Raw genomic sequence first — 21,918 nt, 5'->3', positions numbered from 1 at the left:
ATCTGGCTGCTATCACTGTAGAGTGCTCAGCCTGAGAAGGCCAAAGCTGAGCCCTTGTATAGCACTGCTCTCCAGGGAGACCAGCCAGCCAGCAGGTGGTAGGCTGACTATATCTGGCTCCTTTCCTCAAGGAAGGAGTAGTGATTTATCATCATGGGAATGGATATATATTCTAGATATGAATTTGCCTTCCCCGCCTACAACACTTCTGCCAGCACCTCCATTCATGGACTTTCAGTATGCCTTTTTTAAAAATCACCATGGTAGCCTACAAACATCATCCCTAACCAAGGGACTCTTTTTATTTTGGGGTTACCAGTACATGTTTTTTTATTATGGTATAAATATATGTAACAAAACATTTACCATTTCAACATTTTTTACATGTATATTTTACATGTACAAACTAGTGGTTCGAACAGAACAAGGGGATACTGGAGAGTTTAAAGTCAGCTAAGGTGAGTGTCAGGGTTGTATCCTTTTACCATACTTATTCAATCTGTATACTGAGCAAATCATCCGAGAAGCTGGACTATCCGAAGAAGAATGTGGCATCAGGATTAGAGGAAGACTAACAACCTTGCTTGCTGAAAATGAAGAGGACTTGAAGCACTTGCTGATGAAGATCAAAGACTATAGCCTTCAGTATGGATTACACCTCAACATAAAGAAAACAAAAATCTTCACAATAAGCAGCATCATGATAAATGGAGAAAAGACTGAAGTTGTCAAGGATTTCATTTTACTTGGAATCACAATCAACGCCCATGGAAGCAGCAGTCAAGAAATCAAATGATGTATTGCATTGGGCAAATCTGCTGCACAAGACCTCTTTAAAGTGTTCAAAAACAAAGATGTCACTTTGAGGACTAAGGTGCACCTGACCCAAGCTATGGTATTTTTAAACGCCTCATATGCATGCGAAAGCTGGACAATGAATGAAGAAGACGAAACAAGAATTGACGCCTTTGAATTATGGTGTTGGTGAAGAATATTGAATATACTATGGACTTCCAGAAGAACAAACAAATCTGTATTGGAAGAAGTACAGCCAGAATGCTCCTTAGAAGCAAGGATGACAAGACTTTGTCTCAGGTACTTTGGAGGGACCAGTCCCTGGAGAAGAACATTATGCTTGGTAAAGTAGAGAGTCAGCAAAAAAGAGGAAGACCCCCCCAATAAGATGGATTGACACAGTGGCTGCAACAATGGGCTCAAACATAGCAATGATTGTGAGGATGGCACAGGACTGGCAGTGTTTTGTTCTGTTGTACATAGGGTCACTATGAGTAGGAACTGACTCGACGGCACCTAACAACAACAAATTAGTGATGTTAATTATGTTTATCATGTTATGCAACCATCACCGCTAGCTGTTTCCAAATTTTTCCATCACCGTTAACAGAAACTCAGTGTCCCTTAAACAGTACCTCCCCGTTTCCTCTTCTCTCCTACCCTTGGTAACCACTAATAAACTTTGGTTTCTATATATTTTCTTATTCTAGATATTTCATGTAAGTGGGATTATACAGTGTTTTTTATTTTGTAAAAGGAATTGTTTTATGGCCAAAAAATGTGGCAATGGGATCATGCCCATGAATTCACTGTTCTTACCTCATGTACTGTTATCCAGAAGCAGCTGGCATGATAGATAGTTGAAGGGCCTGTGGAAGGCTCAGTTGTGGTTATGATCTGAAAAACAACACTCTGCAAGATGGCATGCTGTCCCACAGGACATGGTACATGCCTTAAACCAGTGGCTATTTCCCCACAGACAGAATAATGAGTCTTAGTGAAACATGCAGCTGGGAAGAGCCACTCTATTACTCCTAATAACCACTCATGGAAAATTTTCTTTCTATTCCTTACAAGCTTAGGTTCAAAGGATTACTTCCACCAGGCAACACAACCACAATTCCAGTGTCTGGAAACTGATTCTTCCCTCTGGCCATCTTGGGCTCCTCATGTCACTGAACCAACAAAAAGAGAAGGAAGTTATAGTACTGACCAGGGTGATTGATCCCAATTATCAAAGGAAAATTGGGTTGCTGCTATATATTGGGGCAAGGAGAACTATGTCTGGAACCAAAGGGTTAACTGGGGTGCCTCTTAGTAGTCCCATGTCCAATGATGAAAAATTGTGGCAATTGAAAAATGTAAGACACTCAGAAAAATATAAGACACTAAGGAATGAGTGTTTGGGTCACCCCACCATGTAAAAAAATCCTTGACCAGCTGAGGTACTTAGAGAAGAAAACAGGAATGTGGAATTGGTGGTAGAGAAAGAAAGCTACTATTAGTCAATTCAGGCATTGTGACCAGCTACAGAGGTGGGGACTATAGCAGCTATATTTTATGTTAATTGTTTCTTGTCCACCATTTTTCTTCCTACCTTATAAGAAGAGTATCGGTGGTGGCCAATGTTACAATTTATGGTCTGGTTAGAGTATGTCTGAATTGACATCAAGAATGATATGGAGGGATCATAACAGAGTACTATGAAAAACTATACTCCAACAAATTTGAAAACCTAGAGGAAATGGGCAAATTTCTAGAAACACACTACCTACCCAAACTACAACAAAGTGATGTTGAAAATCTGAACAGACCCAAAACAAAAGAAGAGATTGAAAAGGTAATAAAAAAAACTCCCAACAAAAAAAAGCCCTGGCCCAGATGGCTTCACTGGAGAATTCTACCAAACATTTAGAGAAGAGCTTATACCAGTACTACTCAAACTATTTCAGAACACAGAAAAGGAAGGGATACTTCCGAATTCATTCTATGAAGCCAGCATAATCTTGCTACCAAGACCAGGCAAAGACACTACTAAAAAAGAAAATTACAGACCAATATCTCTCATGAATATAGATGCAAAAATTCTCAATAAAATTCTAGCCAATAGAATTCAGCATCATATATATAAAAAAAAAAAAAACACACCACGACCAAGTAGGATTCATACTAGGTATGCAAGGATGGTTCAACATTAGAAAATCAATCAACGTAATCCGCCACATAAATAAAAGGAAAGAAAAGAATCACATGATCATCTCAACTGACACAGAAAAGGCATTCGACAAATTTCAACACCCATTCCTGATAAAAACTCTCAATAAAATAGGTATAGAAGGGAAATTCCTCAACATAATAAAGGGCATCTATACAAAACCAACAGCCAACATCACTCTTAATGGAGAGAGGCTGAAAACATCCCCCTTGAGAACAGGAACAAGACAAGGATGCCCTTTATCACCACTCCTATTTAACATTGTGCTGGAAGTCCTAGCTAGAGCAATAAGGCAAGAAAAAGAAATAAAGAGCATCCAAATTGGTAATGAAGAAGTAAAACTGTCCCTATTTGGGGGGAAAAAAAAAAAAAAAGAATGATAAGGAGGCTGGTGGGATTTTGTGTCTCTCTTGTTTTGAAGACACACATTTTTTCATCTAAGCAAGGGACAAGAATGAATGCTGAGTGATGAAAGAGATGGACTCTGTTGATCATTCTCCACTTGTCCCCATTCCCCTTTTTGCTCTGTGCAAGAGGCTGATATCTCTGGACCGCAGTTATCCAGGATTCTGGATAACTTAGGCTTTTGTGATTGAGTTTGACCAATGGGAATCACCAGTAAAAGATCAAAGGAAGGTAAGAAAGAGAGGTTAAGGTATTTATTCATCCCCTCAACCTGGTTCGTCTTGTCCTTGTGGAAGTTCTGTCAGTGGCTGCATTCTTCTATAGTTACAGCTCCTGTTGGTGGCCTCTCCTTCCATAGCTCTAGCTCTCTTCAGGGTTCTCCCTTTGCCCTGTCTAGCCTAGGGGAGATAATGGCTTCCTCCTGTTGCTAGACCTTGTTGTTTCATCATCTCTTGTTGATTCTTTTAACCCTGCCCTCACCTCTGTAAATGTCCCCTTCACTAATTTGTTTTCCTTTAAACCTTTTTGAACATGTTGTTTGTTTCCTGTCAAGACCCTGAGTGATACAATAGAAGAGTGTAGAGATGGAATAGAGGTTTCAATTCAATTTCACTACCACCTGCCTAGAATACCTGTTGAGAAAGATCCTGAGAATCAGCAGGGAAGAGTGAAATAATCTTTTAAGGACATCAGACATGGGCCAAGGCATGAAGGTTATAGGAACTTATACCACATTCATTCAATACATATTTATTGAGGGCCCTGGTGGCGCAGTGGTTAAGAGCTCGGTTGCTAACCAAAAGGTCAGCAGTTCAAATCCACCAGCTGCTCCTTGGAAACCCTATGGGGGCAGTTCTACTCTATCCTATTGGGTCGCTATGAATCAGAAATGACTTGATGGCAATGGGTTTTTTTATGTGCCAGGCACTGGCATACAGCAGTAAGCAAAAGAGGTACATGTTCCTGCTCTTGTGGAGTTTTTAATTTCAATGAAGGAGACACAATAAACAAGCAAAACATACAGTATGTCACATGGCAATAAGTGCTATGGAGAAAAATAAAGGAGGCAAGCGGGATAAGGAGTGGTTGGGGAGGGTGCTATTATTTTAAATAAGGTGGTCAGGGAAATCTTCACTGATAACATTCGAGCAGAGAGCTGATCTGAAGAAGATGAGGGAGAGAATCATGTAGAGATTTAGAGGAAGATGTTCTAGATAGAGAAAACAGCAAGTGGAAAGGTCTTGAGGCAAGGATGTGTTTGAGAAATAGCATGAAGGCCAACTGTTAAGGAAGGGACATGAGCAAAGGGGAGCGTGGTAGGAGATACAGTCAGAGATTAACAGGGGGCCAGATACTGGAGGGCTTTGTAGGCCATTGTAGGTTTCATGTTTTACTGAGGGTGAGATGGGGAACCATTGCAGGGTTTTGAACAGAGTGACATGATCTGACATATTTTAAAAAGCTCTCTGGCCATGGGGCTTGGGGGTGGGGGGGTGAAGAAATGATGGTTTTGTTAGAAACTTTTAAGAATAGTAATAATAAAACGTTGTTGTTGTTGTTAGGTGCCATCGAGTTGGTTCCAACTCAGCGACCCCATGTTGCTATGGACGAAACACTGCCTGGTCCTGTGCCATCCCCACAATTGTTGCCGTGCTTGAGCCCATTGTTGCAGCCACTGTGTCAGTCTGCCTTGTTGAGGGTCTTCCTCTTTTTCGCTGACCCTCTACTTTACCAAGCATGATGTGCTTCTCCAGGGACTGGTCCCTCCTGATAACATGTCTAAAGTAAGTGAGATGAAGTCTCACCATCCTTACTTCTAAGGAGCATCCTGGCTGTACTTCTTCCAAGATAGATTAGTCTGTTCTTTGGCAGTCCAAGGTATATTCTATATTCTTCTCCAACACCGTAATTCAAAGGTGTCAATTCTTTGGTCGACCTTATTCATTGTTTAGTTTTTGCACGCATATGAGGCGATTGAAAATATCATGGCTTGGGTCAGGTGCACCTTAGTCCTCAAGACGACATCTTTGCTTTTTATGTAATACAATAATATATATACTTAATTATATATAATAATACTTAAGGAGAAAAAGAAATTCTCTCTGTGTATTTTACAGATTTTTCTAAAGTCGAAACACAAATATTTCAGTGTCAAAAAAAAAGCACCCCTCAGCTGTCAGATAGAAGGAGCCCTGGTGGCGCAGAGGTTAAGTGCTTGGCTGCTAACCGAAAGGTTGGGGGTTTGAACCCACCAGCCACTCCATGGGAGAAAGATGTGGCAGTCTGCTTCGTAAAGATTACAGCCTTGGAAACCCTATAGGGGCAGTTCTACTCTGTACTATAGGGTATCTATGAGTTAGAACTGACTTGATGGCAATGGTTAACAGGCTGTTGGATGGACAGCCCACCAAAGTGGTGCAAGAATGGAAGCAGGAGGCCAGGTTAAAGGCTACTGCCATAAACCAGGCAGAGATGATGGTGGTTTAGAGTTGGTGAGAAGTGATCAGACTCTGGAAATATTTTGAAGGTAGAGCCTTCTGGGATGTGAGAGAAAGAAGAGGCAAGAATTCTACAAGGTTTTTGGCTTGAGCAATGCAGTGGACAGAGTTACTGTTTTACCAAGATGTGGAAGATTGCAGAGGAGTGGGTTTGGGGAGAGATTAGAAGCCTGGTTTTGACTTGTTAAGATGATGCTGCCTCGTGGAAATGTAAGTGGCAATGTGGAATAGGTAGTTGGATATATGAGTCTGGAATTCAGGGGAGAGATTCTAGCTGAAAATATAAATTTGAGAGCATACGGATAGTGTTATGGATTGAATTGTGTCACCCCAAAATATGTGTCAACCTGGCTAAGCCATGAGTCCCAGTATTGTGTTGTTGTCCTTCATTTTGTGATCTGATGTAATTATCCTATGTATTGTAAATCCTAATCTCTGTGATGTTAATGTCACAGCGACTTATATGAGTTGGAATTGATTCGACAGCAACTGTTTTTGTTTTTTTTTGGTTTATGATTGTAATGAGGCAGGACACAATCTATAGGATTGTATCTAGAGTCAATCTCTTTTGAGCTATAAAAGAGAAAAGCGAGCAGAGAGGAGCAGGACCTCCTACCACCAAGAAGGAAGAGTCGGGAGCAGAGTGCGTCTTTTGGACCTGAAGCCCCTATGCTGAGAAACTCCTAGAGCCAGGAGAAGATTGATGACAACTTTCACCCAGAGCAGAGACAGAAAGCCTTCCCCTGGAGCTGGCACCCTGAATTTGGACTTGTAGCCTACTAGACTGTGAGAGAATAAATTTCTCTTTGTTAAAGCCATCCACTTGTTGTATTTCCGTTATAGCAGCACTAGATGACTAAGACAGTATCTTATTGTCTTACGGCTTTAAAACCATCTGTCTTAGTTATCTAGTGCTGCTACAACAGAAATATAAGTGGATGGCTTTAACAAACAGAAATTTATTCTCTCACAGCCTAGGAGGCTAGAAGTCCAAATTCAGGGCGCCAGCTCCAGGGGATGGCTTTCTCTATCTGCTCTGGAGGAAGGTCAACCTCATCAGTCTTCCCTTTGTCTGGGAGTTTCTCTGAGCAGGAACATCAGGTCCAAAGGACACACTCTGCTCCTGGCACTGCTTTTTTGGTGGTATGAGGTTCCCATGTGTCTCTGCTCATTTCTCTCTTTTATATCTCAAAAGAGATTGGCTTAAGACACTATCAAATCTTGTAGACCTCATCAGTATATATAACTGCTACTAATCTATCTTATTACATCATGATAGAGTTTTCAACACATAAGGAAATCAAATCAGATTACAGAATGGTACACAATCATACAATACTGGGAATCATGACCTAGCCAAGTTGACAGATATTTTTTGGGGACACAATTCAATCCATGACAGATGCCAAGAGAGAGAACTTAGAAGATGTTGAAGTTACAAGTCCTGGGGCTTGCCAGCATTCACAGGTCAGGGAGGTGAGGAGAAACCAGGGAAGTAGGAGGCAGTCAGGGTGTCATAACACCCTAATAGGTACCCACTATCATGGCATGATCCCTGAGAGGAAAAAGGGAGAGGATGCAGGCCCCATGGGTGGAGGATTTGAGACACACTTCCCAGTCCTTGGGTTAGAAAACCCAGCAGGGAGATGGAGTTGGGGACCAGGGAAGTAGGTTTGAAACAGCTCTGACCACAGACCCAGAGCCATCAGTGCTAGCTGGTTCACCGAGTTCACCCTCTTCCCAGTCAAACTGGCTCCTGCTTCAGTCTGAGACCCGGGCAAGTCTTGTCCCAGCTCAGCCCAGCCCAGCCTAGTCCCACCCTCCTCCAAGGAGCCATCCCAACCTACCTGCTCCCTGGTCTGACCAAATCCATGCCTTAGGGGTAGAAGATCTTGAATGTAGGGCTCCCCATCAGCAGAGTGGGAAGCTGGGCCTAGAAGGTCAGCTATGTCAGTAGTGGGAGTGGAGGTGGGGTGCAGGAGATGCACGGAGAGGCCACAGACTATATGCTTAGTGTTTGTTGAATGAATGAATGCGTGTATTCCGAACTGTGTCCATGGGACTGTTTGTGACTGGTGTATCCATCACCTGTGTATGTGTATGTGTGTTAGCTCCATGTGGTTGTGTGTCCACGTGTGTGCCGGATGTATATCCCTGGGCCTGCAGGGGGCACTCCGAGCCTGGGAAGGAGGGCTGGCGGCGGGCGAGGGGGTGGGGGCAGCTCTGGCGGGGCGGAAGGGGTGTTCTAGTTGCGGGGGTGGGCGAGTGGAGGCTGGGAAGGACTTCGGCGCCAAAAGTCCCTGGGCCTGGGCCGGCATCTGGCGTTCTCCCCGCTCTGGCCCTTCGCAGGCCAGAGGCTGAGGGTCCCGGTCTGCCCTTGGTCCCCCGCGTCGGCAGGAAGTGCGGGGTGGTACTCGCACTCCTGGGGACCTGGGGCCAGGGGAAGTCCCCGGGCAGCTTACCCCGGACCTGGGACACTGGCCCTCCCGTCAGATCCCCGCCATTCAGAACTGCGGAGTTCCTTGGGTACTCAGCGCGTCGTCGCGGAGATTGGTGGGCGATGAAGGCCTGCATTTGTCCTCGAAAGTGAAGCATTTGTCCCCCATTCCCACCTCAGATACCCCCAACTTCCCATCAGTCTCAGGCGCCAAACGCTGAAGACGTGAAATAACTAATGCTTGGCTTAATGGCTGAAGGAAGTCGACCTCATCTACGGCACTGCCTTTGCAGCATAAATAACCCGCACTGGACTGATTCCTTAAGCCACCAAATTAACGCTAATAAAAGTTTCCTTTATTCAACACAGCATACTGTGCGCTAGGCGCGATGCACGGCACCAGCTGGTGAAGGTTTTAACCTGGACACAGGTGGAAAAGGAATTTGAAGTGCCCATTAATGGACACAGGAAAATTCTAGACCTCTGGCCTGGCATGACACAAAATAATTAATAATAATAATAATTTTAAAAACTTAAAAAAAAAATTGCTCCCAGAAAGATTAGGGAAAGGAGAACAGAAAATTCATCCCACAAGCCTGATGTTTGCCCTTAGTGATGCTGCCTTCCTGGTGGTAAAGCGGGCAACTAGAATTTCACAGCCAACTGAAGTTTCCATCGAACAAGGGAGTGTTCTGAACAGAAATAGACACCGGTTGCTCAGGCGATCAGAAGTGGGGTTCTGTTATTCTCTCAACATTGCATTAAAATTTATTTCTGCCACAATCCATAGTTCTAAAGCACAAGGCTTAAAGAACACAACAATAGTTTCCCAGGAGTGTTTTGGTTTACTACCAACTGGGAAACGAATGTCTTGAAAACTAAAAGTTTTCAGCTGCTTGACAAAGCAGATACAATCTCTATCGAGAAATTGTTAGAGAAGACATCTCTAGAAGAATTACAAATATAAGCGTTAGAAAAAGAGGCTTGGCAGTTTCAGTATCCATTAAAATATAATTCGTTGGTCAAGACGGATGGCAAAGAACAGAAGCATTGATGATTTTAGCAAAACAGCATCACGTTGCCCCCAAATACAAGGAGAAATAACGCTCACAATATAAGGAGAAATAACACCTGGATGTGGGCCAGAACAGGGATTGCACAAAAGAGGCCAGATGAAGATGGAGAAAATATCATTATGTTTCACAGGTAAATGATTCAACTAGGAAACAAAATAATTTTGAGCTTTCATAGATAGCAAGCATGGACCCCATCCCTGACCATCACTGTGCCACCAAGCAAGGCAGAAGATGCCAGGTGTGTTGGCTGTGTTGTGCAGGTAGCCTCATACTGTCCCATTTTTAATTTTCAAAGGAAAGATAGCAAAAAAAAGGAATCGAACTGTCATATGTGATCATGTCGCTCCAAAGGACTGGACTGAAGAGTGAAGAGTGAGTTGTGGCTAGCCAAAATGTGGCCCAGGTACGGTGGGAGCTGTTAAGAAACCTGACTGCTTAGTTTGGAATTAGTTTTAAGTTTACAGTTTATATGGTTGAGGTTGTTAAGAAGTTTCCATTAGCTGTAATTCCAGATCTAAGTAGCCTTGCCCATTCTTTAAATATATATTTGCATATGTATTTGTATAGTGGTATAACTATGTTGGGAGTCCTTGGGTGGTGCAAATGGTTAACATGCTCTACAGCTAACTGAAAGTTTGGAAGTTCAAGTCCACTCAGAGGTGCCTCAGAATAAAGGCCTGGCAATCTACTTCCAAAAAATCAGCCCTTGAAAACCCTATGGAGCACAGTTCCACTCTGACGCACATGGGGTTGCCATGAGTCGGAATCAACTTGAGGGTAACTGGAAAATGACTATTTAGAGTGTGGAATGACAGGAGTTGGGGGTTGGTAAGAAAGCTAAATCTTCATTTTTTATAATGGGAAGTCAATTGTTGTTGCTGTTAGGTGTTGTTGAGTCGGTTCCAACTTATAGTGACCCTATAGGACAGAGTAGGACTGCCCCACAGGGTTTCCAAGGAGCAGCTGGTAGATTTGAACTGCTGACCTTTTGGTTAGCAGCCAAAGTCAACTGGTAAAGTTAAAAATAGATTAAAAATAGAGGTATAAACCAAGTATTTAGACATATGGCACTAACTCCTAGAGGAAGAGCTGAAAGTTGTAGGAAATAGTTGTTGTTCAGAATAAGCCTTTAGGTACTTTTGGGTATTTTTTTAAAACCACCAGTGTGTATTTTTATATATATTTTTTTGAATTAGGCATCTTACAGAAAGAAGAAAAAATAGGACAACATTGCAAAGATGAAGGCAGACAAGGAGAGTGGCCACTCATTCTCCAATGGGATAAATAATATGTTGCATGCCTGCTCAGGGCAGGGCTGGAGGCAAATACCAGGCATGCAAGTATGGCGGGATAATTTAGTGAAATATGTATTCTTTGTTTGTTCTGCCTCTGTTTTTCCTTCACCTTTAGAGCAGGCAAGGGTTTTGGCAAGGCTGAGAGCAGAGACATCTCGATGTCAAAGGCCCTTCTGCTTTTTGTAAAAGTCTAATGTAAACCTGAAGGCACCCTGGCAGCGCAGTGATTACAGTCCTTGGCTGCTAACTGAAAGGTCGGTGGTTCGAATTTACCAGTGGCTCCTCGGGAGAAAGATGTGGCAGTTTGCTTCCATAAAAGATTACAGCCTCGGAAACTCTATGGGGCAGTTCTGCTCTGTCCTATAGGGTTGCTATGAGTTGGAATTGACTCACAGGCAATGGGTTTGGTTTTGGTTTTTTTTGTAATGTAAACCTGGGACAAGGTTATGTCTGGAGGAGCTGGGGTGGTGTTTGGAGAAGCTTATCAGTGGTTGGAGAGAGAATTCTTCAAGACCAAGGAGGGGATTGGCCTGTGTGGACACTGGGCTCTAATCTCTGGCAGTGATGGAGTGACAAGACTCTGAGTAGATGGCTTTAGGGGATGTCTGGGGAGGCAGGGTCCAAGCTCGCATATTTGAATTCCCATGTCTCAAATGTGGCATAGGGCCGAGAGTCTGAAGGTCAGGACCCAACAGACATACCTGCTGGGACCACAGGAGCCACAGTATTCACTGGTGACAGGAATGTCCAATGATGGCATGGGGTGGGGTCAGGTAGGGAGCCTCTTCTGTGCTTTGATGTTTATATGACTTTTGCATAACCTTTGGCAGGTGGGATCCCCAGGAGTGACTGATGTTGAATTTTTCACCAGCACTTCAGCATAGAGGCTTGGAGTAGGAATTAAGTTGATTTAAAGAACATTTTAAAATGTAGTATCTCTTGCACATCTGAGTTTATAGGCTAAGAGCATACCTGCTGCAACAGGATACATAGGGAGGAGCCCCTGTCCTCAACAGCCACCGGAGAAGCAGATAAGCAAATACTTTCAAGATTTTATGATAAGTGGTAAGTGCTGAGGCATGCTCAGACTTCCGTGGAGGGAAAAGATGGAGTAGCTGCCTCTAGCTCCTTGGATCCCTTCCTTTCTTGACCCTCCCCCTAGATCTGTTCCCTTCTATCCCACTTTGCCAGGCCCCGTCTGATGGTCCTCCCTCTACCTGCCTGGGGTGGGGTGGGGGTTGGAGGATAGGAGTGTCTCTGATCTGGGAGGATGAGGGAGAGGAGAGCTGGGCTTGCGTCTTCTTGGAGAGAAGAATGCTTTATGTCTGAATCCCGGATTTCCAAAGACCTGCCCCAAGAGACTTATTCTTTGACCTTAAGAGGTTAAAACCTGATGAGGACCTGGATCCCAGCCAGGGGAGAAAGGAGGCAAAAAAGCGAAAGAAGAGGGCATTCCCAACTGGAAGAAAGCTGAGGATGTCAAGGAGCCCAGATAGGAATAGACAGTGATCCCTACAGTCCCATTAAACACAGAGGAGAGGCCAGGGACCGAGCTTCATTGAGAAGGAGTCCTCTTGGGTCTCTGGGATCAGAGGGGTCCTGAGGGGCTCCCAGGGCTGGCACTGTTCCTAAGGCGGGCTTCAGTAGAACCCCTGTGTGCCAGGGTTACAGGCTGGCCCAGGCCATAGGGCTCAAGGTAGGAGGGGAAGCATGACAGCCTCCCTTCTGGGGACCTTCCCAAAGAGATACCTGGAGTTTCCTACTCATAAGCCCCAAGGAAAGGGGAGGCAGTTTCTGGTGGGTGAGAGTCCTGGGGTGAGAGGGTGCCGATAGATTCGGGGGGAGGGAGCTCTTCAGTGCGGTTGGGGGTGGGTGTTCCAAGTCCACTGTTTCTCCCTCTTCATTGGCAGAAATTCCTCAGAGATCGGGGACAGCCCCAGGTCCAGAGGGGATGCTATCCCACCCTGCTTATCAGCCTCCCCTCTACTGCCCACAGGTCTGGGCATCTGGGGGGCAAGGAAGGCCTCAGGGCAGGTGACAACATAGCAGTCTGAGCCAGTCTGAGCTCTTGGCTGGGACCCGGGAGTGCGCGACCCTATCCTGCAGAGACTCTGGCTTACCCATGAACACAAACACACAGGAACAGGTATTTGGGTGGGAGGCTGAAGCAACTTTTTATTCAGTTAGGTATAAATCGTATTTACACGAAAGAGGTGGGGTGCGGTGGGGGAGCAGGGTCAGGTCCATGGTCCTGGGTGACCACTCTTGAGATAGTCCCACTGCCTCCTTCCACACTCACTGGGTGACCCCCCAACCCCTGCTGCCTCCCTGGTCCTGGCCTGGTCTGGGCAGCTCAGCCATGCGGGATAGGGCTGGGAACATAGGTGGGATGGTTGAAGCAGGAGAAGGGGTGTGGCAGGGCCAGCATGGGGTAGCTGCTTTGCAGCTGCTGAATCCTCTCTCTCTCCTAGCCCCCTTCTTGCCCCTTTGGTTGGGGCTCCGAGCCTTGGTGAGGCTGGTGGGGGCCTCCTCGGCTCCAGGCTGGTCACTGCACTGTGACCCTTTTGGGCTGTGTGGGCTGCTCAGTCCTGGGAGAACAGAAGAGGGGTGTGAGGGGCCGATGGATGCTCCCCCTCACTCCTTTTCTCCCAGCCCTCCAGACTCCTCACCTCTTGCAGGCTTTGGAGCCCTTTCCCTTCTTGCCAGGCTTAGACCCCCCCTTGTCCTTCCTACAGCCCTGAGGGCCTTTCCGTGGGGCTGGTGGCTTGTCCAGACGCTGCATCAGCTGCTGCACCCAGTCCTCCTTAGGGTCTGCACACAGCTCGTGCTGAGAGCGCTTCCGGGGTGTGAACCTGAGGGTTGGAGGTCAGTAAGCCTGTCCTAGTCTTGCCCACTCTGCCCACCCCACTCAGCTGCTGGTCTACACCCACTTCCTTGTGCCCACTCACAGGATGGCCGGGATAGGGCAGCCCAAGCTCGGCTCCTGCTTTTGGTAGCTTCGGACGACGTGGGTCGGAATGGGCCTCCGGCTGTACTTGAGGCAGCAGTCCTGTGCCCCTCCGTCACTACCTGCAAGGGTAGGGTTCACAGGGAGCCAGGGACTGCTTGTAGCCTCCTACCCCAAGCCTCTCCAGCCCCTCACCCCCATCCTAGGCACACCCTCCATTGGTACCTTGGGTCCCAGGGCTGCAGAGGGCCAGAAACAAGACAAGGAAGCTCAGAGCCAGCGAGCGAGCCATGGCCGCAGGAGAGGGTGAATATGAGGCCAGAGCTGTGGGCCAGATGGACTGCCGCAAGTTGGGGGCTGTGTGTGGGCTGGGACTGGCCCATTGCCTATTTATTTATCTGGCAGTGACCTCCCCCAGGAGGCCCTCCCCGCCATCCCCAGGCACGCTGTCCAGGCAAGAATGGGGATCTCCCTCCTTTTCCTTCCTGAAGGCGGGCCCTGGCCAAATGAAAACTTCAGCACAGCCCATCAGTCCCCAAGTCACCTGATTCTACCTCCTCAATATCAATTGAATTAACCAAGCCCTTCCTTTCTATTCTCAGCCACTTCCTTGGTTAGACCTTACCACCTCTTCCCTGGAACACTGTGATTGCCTCTTCACTATACTCTAGGCTCCATGCCCTCTCCCCACTCCTTCCAGCAGGCTGAAGACTCTTCTTAAAATATACGTTTGATTATATCTCTCTCCTGCTCCAAACCCTTTGATGTTCCCTGTGGCTCTCAGGAAGAAGCCCATGTTCCTTGGCCTGGCCTGCCCTTCTTTGTTTGTGTAGACCCATCTTCTACTACCAACCCTGCATGTTCCAGGCACCCTGAGTTTCCCCTCACAAACACACCTGCATAGGCCCTCCTCAAAGCATTTGCACATGGTAATACCTTTATGCAGAGTGTCTTTTTCCTTTTCTTTGCGGGTAGGGTCCCAGCAAAAGACGAATCCTTGAAGCCTTGTCTTTACAAGGCCTTCTTTGGGCTCCCACAACACCCTCAGATTATTCCATCCCAGCACACAGTAGACCTTTAATAATGCACTCAAATGGCTCAGCCACTGTTTATTTACTTGTCTGGCTTCACATTATTCCATGAAATTTTTTGCTGGCAGGTATTATGCCATGTTCATGTCTGCATCTGTAGGGCTTGGCACAAGTCAGCCTTGCTGTGATTGTTGCCAAGTTGATGATAACATTGAGAGAAGTTGAGGAAGCAGGAGTGTTGATCTCCTGTACAAGCCTCCTGTCTTTGGTTGTGGGAATGATCTTCAATTACTGTTAATATGAATGAAGGGGGTTCCTAAGAGACTTATCTGGCAGAGTTGCTTGGGATCAAGAGAAGGGGCTGGCCAGGGGTACTTGTCATAGGTTGTGAATAATGTCCCCCAGAGGACTGGGCTTAGAGGTTGGGTATGGGAAGGGGGAGACCTCTGACCCCTCTCTGTCCTGGTCCTGATTTGAAGGAGGCCTAGGAAGACTGTGAGGGCTGACTGGATGCTGAGCGACCAAGCCAGGGCTCTGGGGCAGTCATGTTCTGCAGCCTTCAGGAGGCTGAGTGGGGGCTCATTTATCTGCCCCTGCTGGGCTGTTTCAAGAACTCTTGGCACAAGCTCAGCCCGTGGGCTTGGTTCTCACAGTTGTGGCTCCCAGACCAGGGCCCTCAAGCATTCATTTATTCACACATTTCTTGAGCATGCACTCAATGCTACACATAATCCTAAGTACCAGGAATCTGGATGTGAACAATATAGCAAGGTCCTGGTCCTCACAGGAAACCCTGGTGGCATGGTGGTTGAGAGCTACAGCTGCTAACCAAAAGGTCGGCAGTTCGAATCCAACAGGCATTCCTTGGAAAGCCTGTGGGGCAGTTCTGCTCTGTCCTATATGGTCTCTATGAGTCAGTATCAACTAGATGGCAACAGAGTTTTGGTTTTGGTCCTCATAGAGCTTATTTTCTAGAAGAGAAAGACAGATAAACAAATGAATATGATAATTTCAGTGAGTGATAGGTGCCATGAAGAAAATAAAACAGGGTAATGTAATAAAATGAGGCTTGGTCAGGGAAGACCACTCAAGGAGGGGACATCTAGCAGATACCTAGGAGTAGAAGGGTCAGCCCTGCAGAGAGCTACAGGGAGAGGATTCTGGGGCCTGAGGGGGCTAGAAGTTCAAAATGGAAAGAACTTGGGTACCCTGGGTTCTCTGGCCTTTCCCAGATTTCAACAGCCAGGGGAAGTGAGGTGCTCCTCACTGCTGCCTGCAGTGCCCTTCGCAGACTGGACCCACGCATCCCCAGGACAGAGACTACATACCTGAAGGCCCAAGGGACAAACTTTTGGGAGGGGCCTGCGAGCCTCACCCTGGTCAGGAGGGATGGATGGTAGGGATTGCTCAGCCTAGAGAAACCAGGCCAGAGCAGAGCTTGGACCCAAGGAATCACGTGGGTAAGTTCTGGCTTCTAGCATTGAAGGGCCTCCTGATTGTCCAAGAGGCATGTGCTTCTTCATGTAAGACTCCTTTCACTCAGTAAAATGTTTTGTGTTTTGTTACTGTGCATATCAGTCATTTGTTCTGTTTTATTACTGAGTAGTATGCCGTTGTTAGAATATACCAAGGTCTGCTTAGACATTCTCCTATGGATGTACTGGGCTATTTCTAGTTTTTAGCTGTATGAATAAAGTGGCTATGAATATTCTTGCTTTGGTCTTTTTGTTAATATTTGTTTTCAATTCTCTTGGGTAAATAAATACCTAAGAATGGAATTACTGGGTCATAGGGCTTAGTTAGGTGTCCTGGTGGCATACTGGTAAAGTGCTCGGCTGCTAACAGAAAGGTTGGCGGTTCGAACCCACTAGCAGCCTCGAAGGACCAAAGACCTGGTGATCTGCTCCTGTAAAGATTACTACCTAGGAAACCCAATGGCCAGTTCTACTCTGTCCTGTAGGGTCGCTATGAGTCAGGATTGACTCAGTGGTACACAACAACAACAGGATTTAGTTTTACAAGAATCTGCCAGCTCTTTTTCTAAAGTGATTATTACATTCCCACCTCCAATGTATAAGAGTTCTAGGTGTAGTCATAGTTTGCATTTTTCTTTTTATGAATGAGGTTGAGCATCTTTTCATATGTTTAAAAATGTGGACTGTCTATTCATATCCTTCGCTTGTTTTTTCTATTTGGTGGTTGTTTTTTTCTCATCAATTTTAGGAGCTCTTTATTTACTAGGGTGATTGGCCTTTGATCTGTGATAATCTGTTGCAGCTATAGTACTGAACTTGTTATTTGTCTTTTGACTTTGCTCATGGTGTTTTTACATTTGCAGATGTGTTTAATTTTTAAGTGCTCAAATTAATAGTTAAAAAATGTTGGAAAGGCCTTTATAACTCTAAGGTTGGAAAGGCCTTTATAACTCTAAGGTTATAAAGAAATTCTCCCATGTTTTCTTCTGGAATTTCTATAGTTTCGTTTTTAACATTAAATCTTTTATCCATTTGGAATTTATCCTGGTTTGTGGTATGTGAGGATTATTGTATCATGACTTAGAATCTATTTTTAAAACCAAATAGGACTTTATAGTTGTGATTCCCAGCTGGAAAATCCATTTGGTTCCCCAAGGGTTAAGCCCAGCAGCAGGCCCCTCACTCCCAGGCTTGTCCCAGCTTTTGGAAGGACTGCTTATGAGGGGATAGGGAGACCATAGGGAGATAGGGACAAGGATTGGGAGGTATGCAGCCAGGACAGAGAAGGCCAGGGACAAAGTGGATACAGAAAGATTGGGCCTAGGACAGAGGCGGTGCTGTTGAGGGAGGATGGGATGCAGAAGGGTGAGGGTTGGAGATGGGGATATCATTGGGATGGAGGTAGAAGATGTTTTACCCCAAGGCCCACAGAGAAGAGGGGCTGGAATTTGGACTAGAGGAGAGATAACTGAGCCCTTGAGTCCGAGGTTTTCTAGCAGGCTGGGACCTCAAGCAGGGCAGAGAGTGCCCTTGCGGACAAGAGGCTGGCACTCCTGGGACAGGACTGGGCAAAAGCAGTGAGATAAGATTTCTTGGATCTTTTATCTGGTCTGATGGCAGATCCTGGCACCAGAAAGCTTTTAAATTCCAGCTCCCGCATCTCCCCTTCTCCACCCACCCCACCCTCTGTGGAAGTGAAGAACTTGTGAGTTGCCTGTGTTTGGACAATTCCCAGAGAGGTAGGATGGCATGGGCCTGAGGGGCAGGGGGAGGGGCCGTATGCATCACTCCAGAGTCATATTATATTAGACTGTTTCCGCAGTTTCCAAACTTGGCTGCTTTTCAGAAATACCTGGGGAGCTTATACAGAGTGAAAGGCACTATCCCAGATCATCTTAAACAGAATCTCAGAAGAGCCAAAAAAAAAAAAAAATGAATTTTTACCAAGTTCTCCAAGTAATTCTGAGCATTTGGTGAGGTAGGGCTGGTAGAACCACCTGGGCCTATTCTGCTCCCCAACTCAAACTCCAGATGGGCAAAGTACCAGTGGAAGGGAACAAAGGTGGTCTGGAGAAGAGGAAGATGGGGTAATGTCCCCTTAGCCCCCCTCAGTGGGGGGACTTACTGGCTGGCACAGCTAGTGGGAAAAGCAGGGAGATGGCAGGGAAGGGGGTGCTGTGCTTCTTCCTCTCCTAAAATCTCAGGCTGATTCTCTATCCTGAGACAACTTGCCTGCCCCCTGCCCTTGTTTATGCCTGTTTTGGGGGACCTCTAATTTTTATCACATGATGGCCACAGCCTCCTCAGGTCCCATCCTCATCTACCTTTCTTAGATTCAGGAAGCTTTTCCTAGTATCTACTTAAACCTTTACCTCTGAACTTGAGCCTGCAGTGGTGGCCCACCCTCAGGGAGCTTCCAACCTGGAGGTATTGGGGCCTCCCTGCTTGCCCCTGGGGCTCAAAACCTAATTTAGGGGCCCCGAGGAAATGGACCTAAGGATCCCTGGTGACACAGTGGTTAAAGCACTCAGATGCTAACTGAAAGGCAGGTGGTTCTGCTTCTGTAAAGATTACAGCCTTGGAAACTCAATGGGGCAGTTATACTCTGTCCTTTAGGGTTACTATGAGTCAGAATCGACTTGTCGGCAATGGGAGGAAATGGAGGCAGAGTGGGGCTTTGATGGAGGTGGATACCTGGCTGGACAAAAAGCCAGGGAGGAAACAGCTGTCCTGAGGGCAGAAAGGTGGCACTACCACCACCCTGGCTGCAGGTGGCTGAGCCTCTGGGAGGCGAGGGATGGACATGAGAGGGAGGCACTGAGGGAGTCTAGAAGGAAGTAGAGCCCAGGTATAGACACAATCACCAGGAGAGGGGCTGAGATGATGAGAGGAGTTGTTATTGTTCTCTGGAATCCCAAGTCCTTCCACCAGTCATTCCGCCGTCCTCTGTCTGCTGCTGGCCTGTGGTCCTCCCACCCCACAGTCCCACTTGAGCCCCATGGCTGGGCATGGGGGTCTGCAGCTTGTGGCCCTGAACCAAGCCCCTCTCTTGGTCCTCAGGACAGACTGGATGTAGACATTGGTGCAAGGGGATTGGTGCAAGGGGACACAAAGACTTAGAGGGGTACAAACCCGAGATGTGAGTGTCCACCTAAGAGTTCCATTCCTCTGGGTGAAGGCTTTGGCTCAGTGAACTCCTGAGAGCCTAGGCAGTGTTTGACAACCTCTCTGGGGTGGCTGAGGTGCAGAGGATGATGCACTGGGGGCCCTGGAGGCTGGGAGTGTGGAATGAGAGGAGTACACTTGGCTTACTTCAGCTTTGCCCTATTGATGAGAGTGGACCTAACAGACCTATCACCAGGTTGGGACCTTGGAGGAGGGCAAAGGAGTGTGGTAATTCATTCTCTAGCTCAGCCTCAGTGTCAGCAGACCCACTACCTCTTTAGGACAGGCACCTGGGCCAGACTCTGGGGCAGAGGTCCTAGGTGAAGGTGTTGCAGGAATCTGGAAATCCTCCCACTGGGAAGTGGCCTCATTCTATCCTCAGGCCCCAGGACCATCTGCTCTCGCCTGGTGGAGGGTTCCAGGGCAGCAGATGCCCCCAGCTGGCAGGCAGGAAATGGGGAGGGGTATGCTAGAATTTCAGCTCAAGTGTTGGGTTAGTCCTAGAACAGGGCTTGTGTGGGGGCTGGACCCCTGTGGGCCTGTATGTCCAATTAGGATCAAAGGGCCTGGGCACCTTGGTGCTCCTGGGCTCCCAGATGAGCATTGAGCCCTCTACAAGCAAGCTGCCCTGTGGACTGTGCAACTGTGACTGAAGGAGCTAGTCAGTTCCTGGGGTGCAAATGACACATACATTTATATGCAGGTGATATTTGTGTACATAGTGTGGTTGCAGAACTTACTCAGTGAGTAGCTGCCTAGAACTAGGATTATGTTTAGAATAGCATTGATGTAGTGATTACAGATTGGAGTTAAGTTGTGGTAAGCATAGGGTTGGACTCATGGTGATGTTGAAGTAGGGTTTGGAATTGGTTTTGTGGTTCAAATTGATAATAGCTAGTATATCTTGGATTAGGATTGTGTTAGAGTTGGGGTCGGGTTTAGGATTGTGATTAAAATTGGCCTAGGAGTTATGTTTGGGATTAGTTTTAAGCTTCTATGGTAGTCTGGAGAGGGGCTTAAGCATATTGTGTGGTATTGATTTGGTTTAGATGAGAGGGTCTTGGCCATTTTCCAGGCCTCCACACTTAAGGTGTATGAATGACCCTTGCAGCTGTGACTGTCAGCTAGGGGAATGTAGGCATCCAGCTCCTGACTAGATGGATCATCATAGTTTTCTAACTCAAACTTATTTAGCTTTGGAAATAATTTTTGAGTAACATCTACCAGCATTACCTTCCTGAGGTACAGTTGTTCCAAGGGTTGTACTTAAAAGCACTGCTGGCTTGGAGTTGTCTCTGGGAATAGAGTTGGAGTTAGGGTTAGGGTCGATAGTGGTGGGATTGTGGTTAACATTAAAATTTGGTCTAGAACTACATATGTAGTCCTGCCATGTGTCACAGTCTCCCTCCTGGGGAACCAGGACCTGCATTTTCATGATTCCCTAAGAGTGCCCTTGGTGGGTGTATCTCTCTAGTTTGTTCTTCCCTTGGTGTCTCCATCTGCTGTGTTGAAGAGGCTGGGGGCCAAGACCCTACAGGGATGAGCCAGCAGTAAAATGGGGGCCCTTGTGGAGATGGATGTGTAGGTGAAGGATGAGTCTGTTGAAGATGGCAGTAGACTCACTGCAAGCCGTTGACATTTTTTTAAAGAGTATACAGCCAAGTTGTTGAGACCAGGGGTATGCACGTGAATCCAAGACTGTCCCTATTAAAGGAGAAGCAGTGGAACAGAAATTACAAACCGGAGTTTAGAGGAGAGAGAGATGGGCTTGGGCTGAGGTGGCCTAGGAAGCTTTATGGAGGAAAGGGGCTTTGAAGGATGGATTTGAACTGCATTTGTGTTTAGGGGTCTGCGGAATGAGCTGTGTCTGCTTGTTATGTGTGCAAGTCTGCCTTTGTATGTGCATGTGTGTTTGTGCCTGTGTCTGCTTGAGCATGTCTGACTCAGGGTGTTTCCGGTCTATGTAGATTTCTATTTTTGGTCATGTCTCAGAGTATTCTGTAGCATTTCTGTGTGACATCTTTGAATCTGTGTCTTTCTCTTTATATACATGTGTGACTGGGTGTCTGTGTGTCCATGTGTTATTCTCTGTGTGTGTGAGATTCTAGTCTGTGCTCTCTCTTTATCCCCCACCCCCACACCCGATGTACCCCAGCTGCCAGCAGTATTTACCGCAAAGATAGGCTTCCCTTCCCACAGTCTGGATTCCCACGGTTCAGGCTGTCTGCCCAGGGCCCTGCCCCTGCGGCCTCTGTACAGGCCTGACCTTGGGAGTAATACATTCTGGAAAGCCCCCAGCATGCTCCTTGCCTGGCCATGGACCCAGAGAGGTTATGGTGGAGGAGAGGGACAAATCGGGGAAGGGGGGGGGGCCGTTGGCAGAACCCATCCCTCCTTCTGGAAATGGGTTATCTTCCTCTGACCCCTTCTCAGGGCCCCTTCTTCCCCTGTGCTGTCAAGCAGACCAAGTATTCAGGGGCCTGACCTCACTGTCTCTGGGGATGGGAATGGACATCTCCTCGCAAGCCCAGCCAGATATGTTAGGGATTTGTTACTGTCCCCCAGCACCTTACCTGCCT

At 46.7% G+C, this 21,918-nt stretch overlaps 1 protein-coding gene across 1 annotated transcript; it reads right to left on the bottom strand.

Annotated features, from left to right (window-relative positions):
- Nucleotides 1-13,266: 13,266 nt before the first annotated feature.
- On the bottom strand, nt 13,267-13,960 carry CCL21 (C-C motif chemokine ligand 21). Its single transcript, XM_004372391.1, has 4 exons — nt 13,894-13,960; nt 13,670-13,790; nt 13,391-13,573; nt 13,267-13,309 (listed from the first exon to the last, which is right to left on the bottom strand). Exons 1-4 carry the CDS (start codon nt 13,958-13,960, stop codon nt 13,267-13,269), a joined length of 414 nt encoding a protein of 137 aa, XP_004372448.1.
- Between the last annotated feature and the right edge of the window lie 7,958 nt (nt 13,961-21,918).

This window comes from Trichechus manatus, unplaced genomic scaffold (assembly GCF_000243295.1).
Source record: "Trichechus manatus latirostris isolate Lorelei unplaced genomic scaffold, TriManLat1.0 scaffold00016, whole genome shotgun sequence".
NCBI lineage: Eukaryota > Metazoa > Chordata > Mammalia > Sirenia > Trichechidae > Trichechus > Trichechus manatus.
Note: the sequence above shows the minus strand (reverse complement) of the source record. Positions and strands in the feature narration are given on the sequence as shown.

Excerpts from the sequence above, each read along its gene's own strand:
- CCL21 (XM_004372391.1), bottom strand. The coding sequence starts at position 13,960 with ATGGCTCGCTCGCTGGCTCTGAGCTTCCTTGTCTTGTTTCTGGCCCTC. Across the intron at positions 13,791-13,893 it reads CTGCAGCCCTGGGACCCAAG|GTAGTGACGGAGGGGCACAG; the intron begins GTACCAATGGAG and ends CTACCCTTGCAG. Across the intron at positions 13,574-13,669 it reads TGCCCTATCCCGGCCATCCT|GTTCACACCCCGGAAGCGCT; the intron begins GTGAGTGGGCAC and ends TCCAACCCTCAG.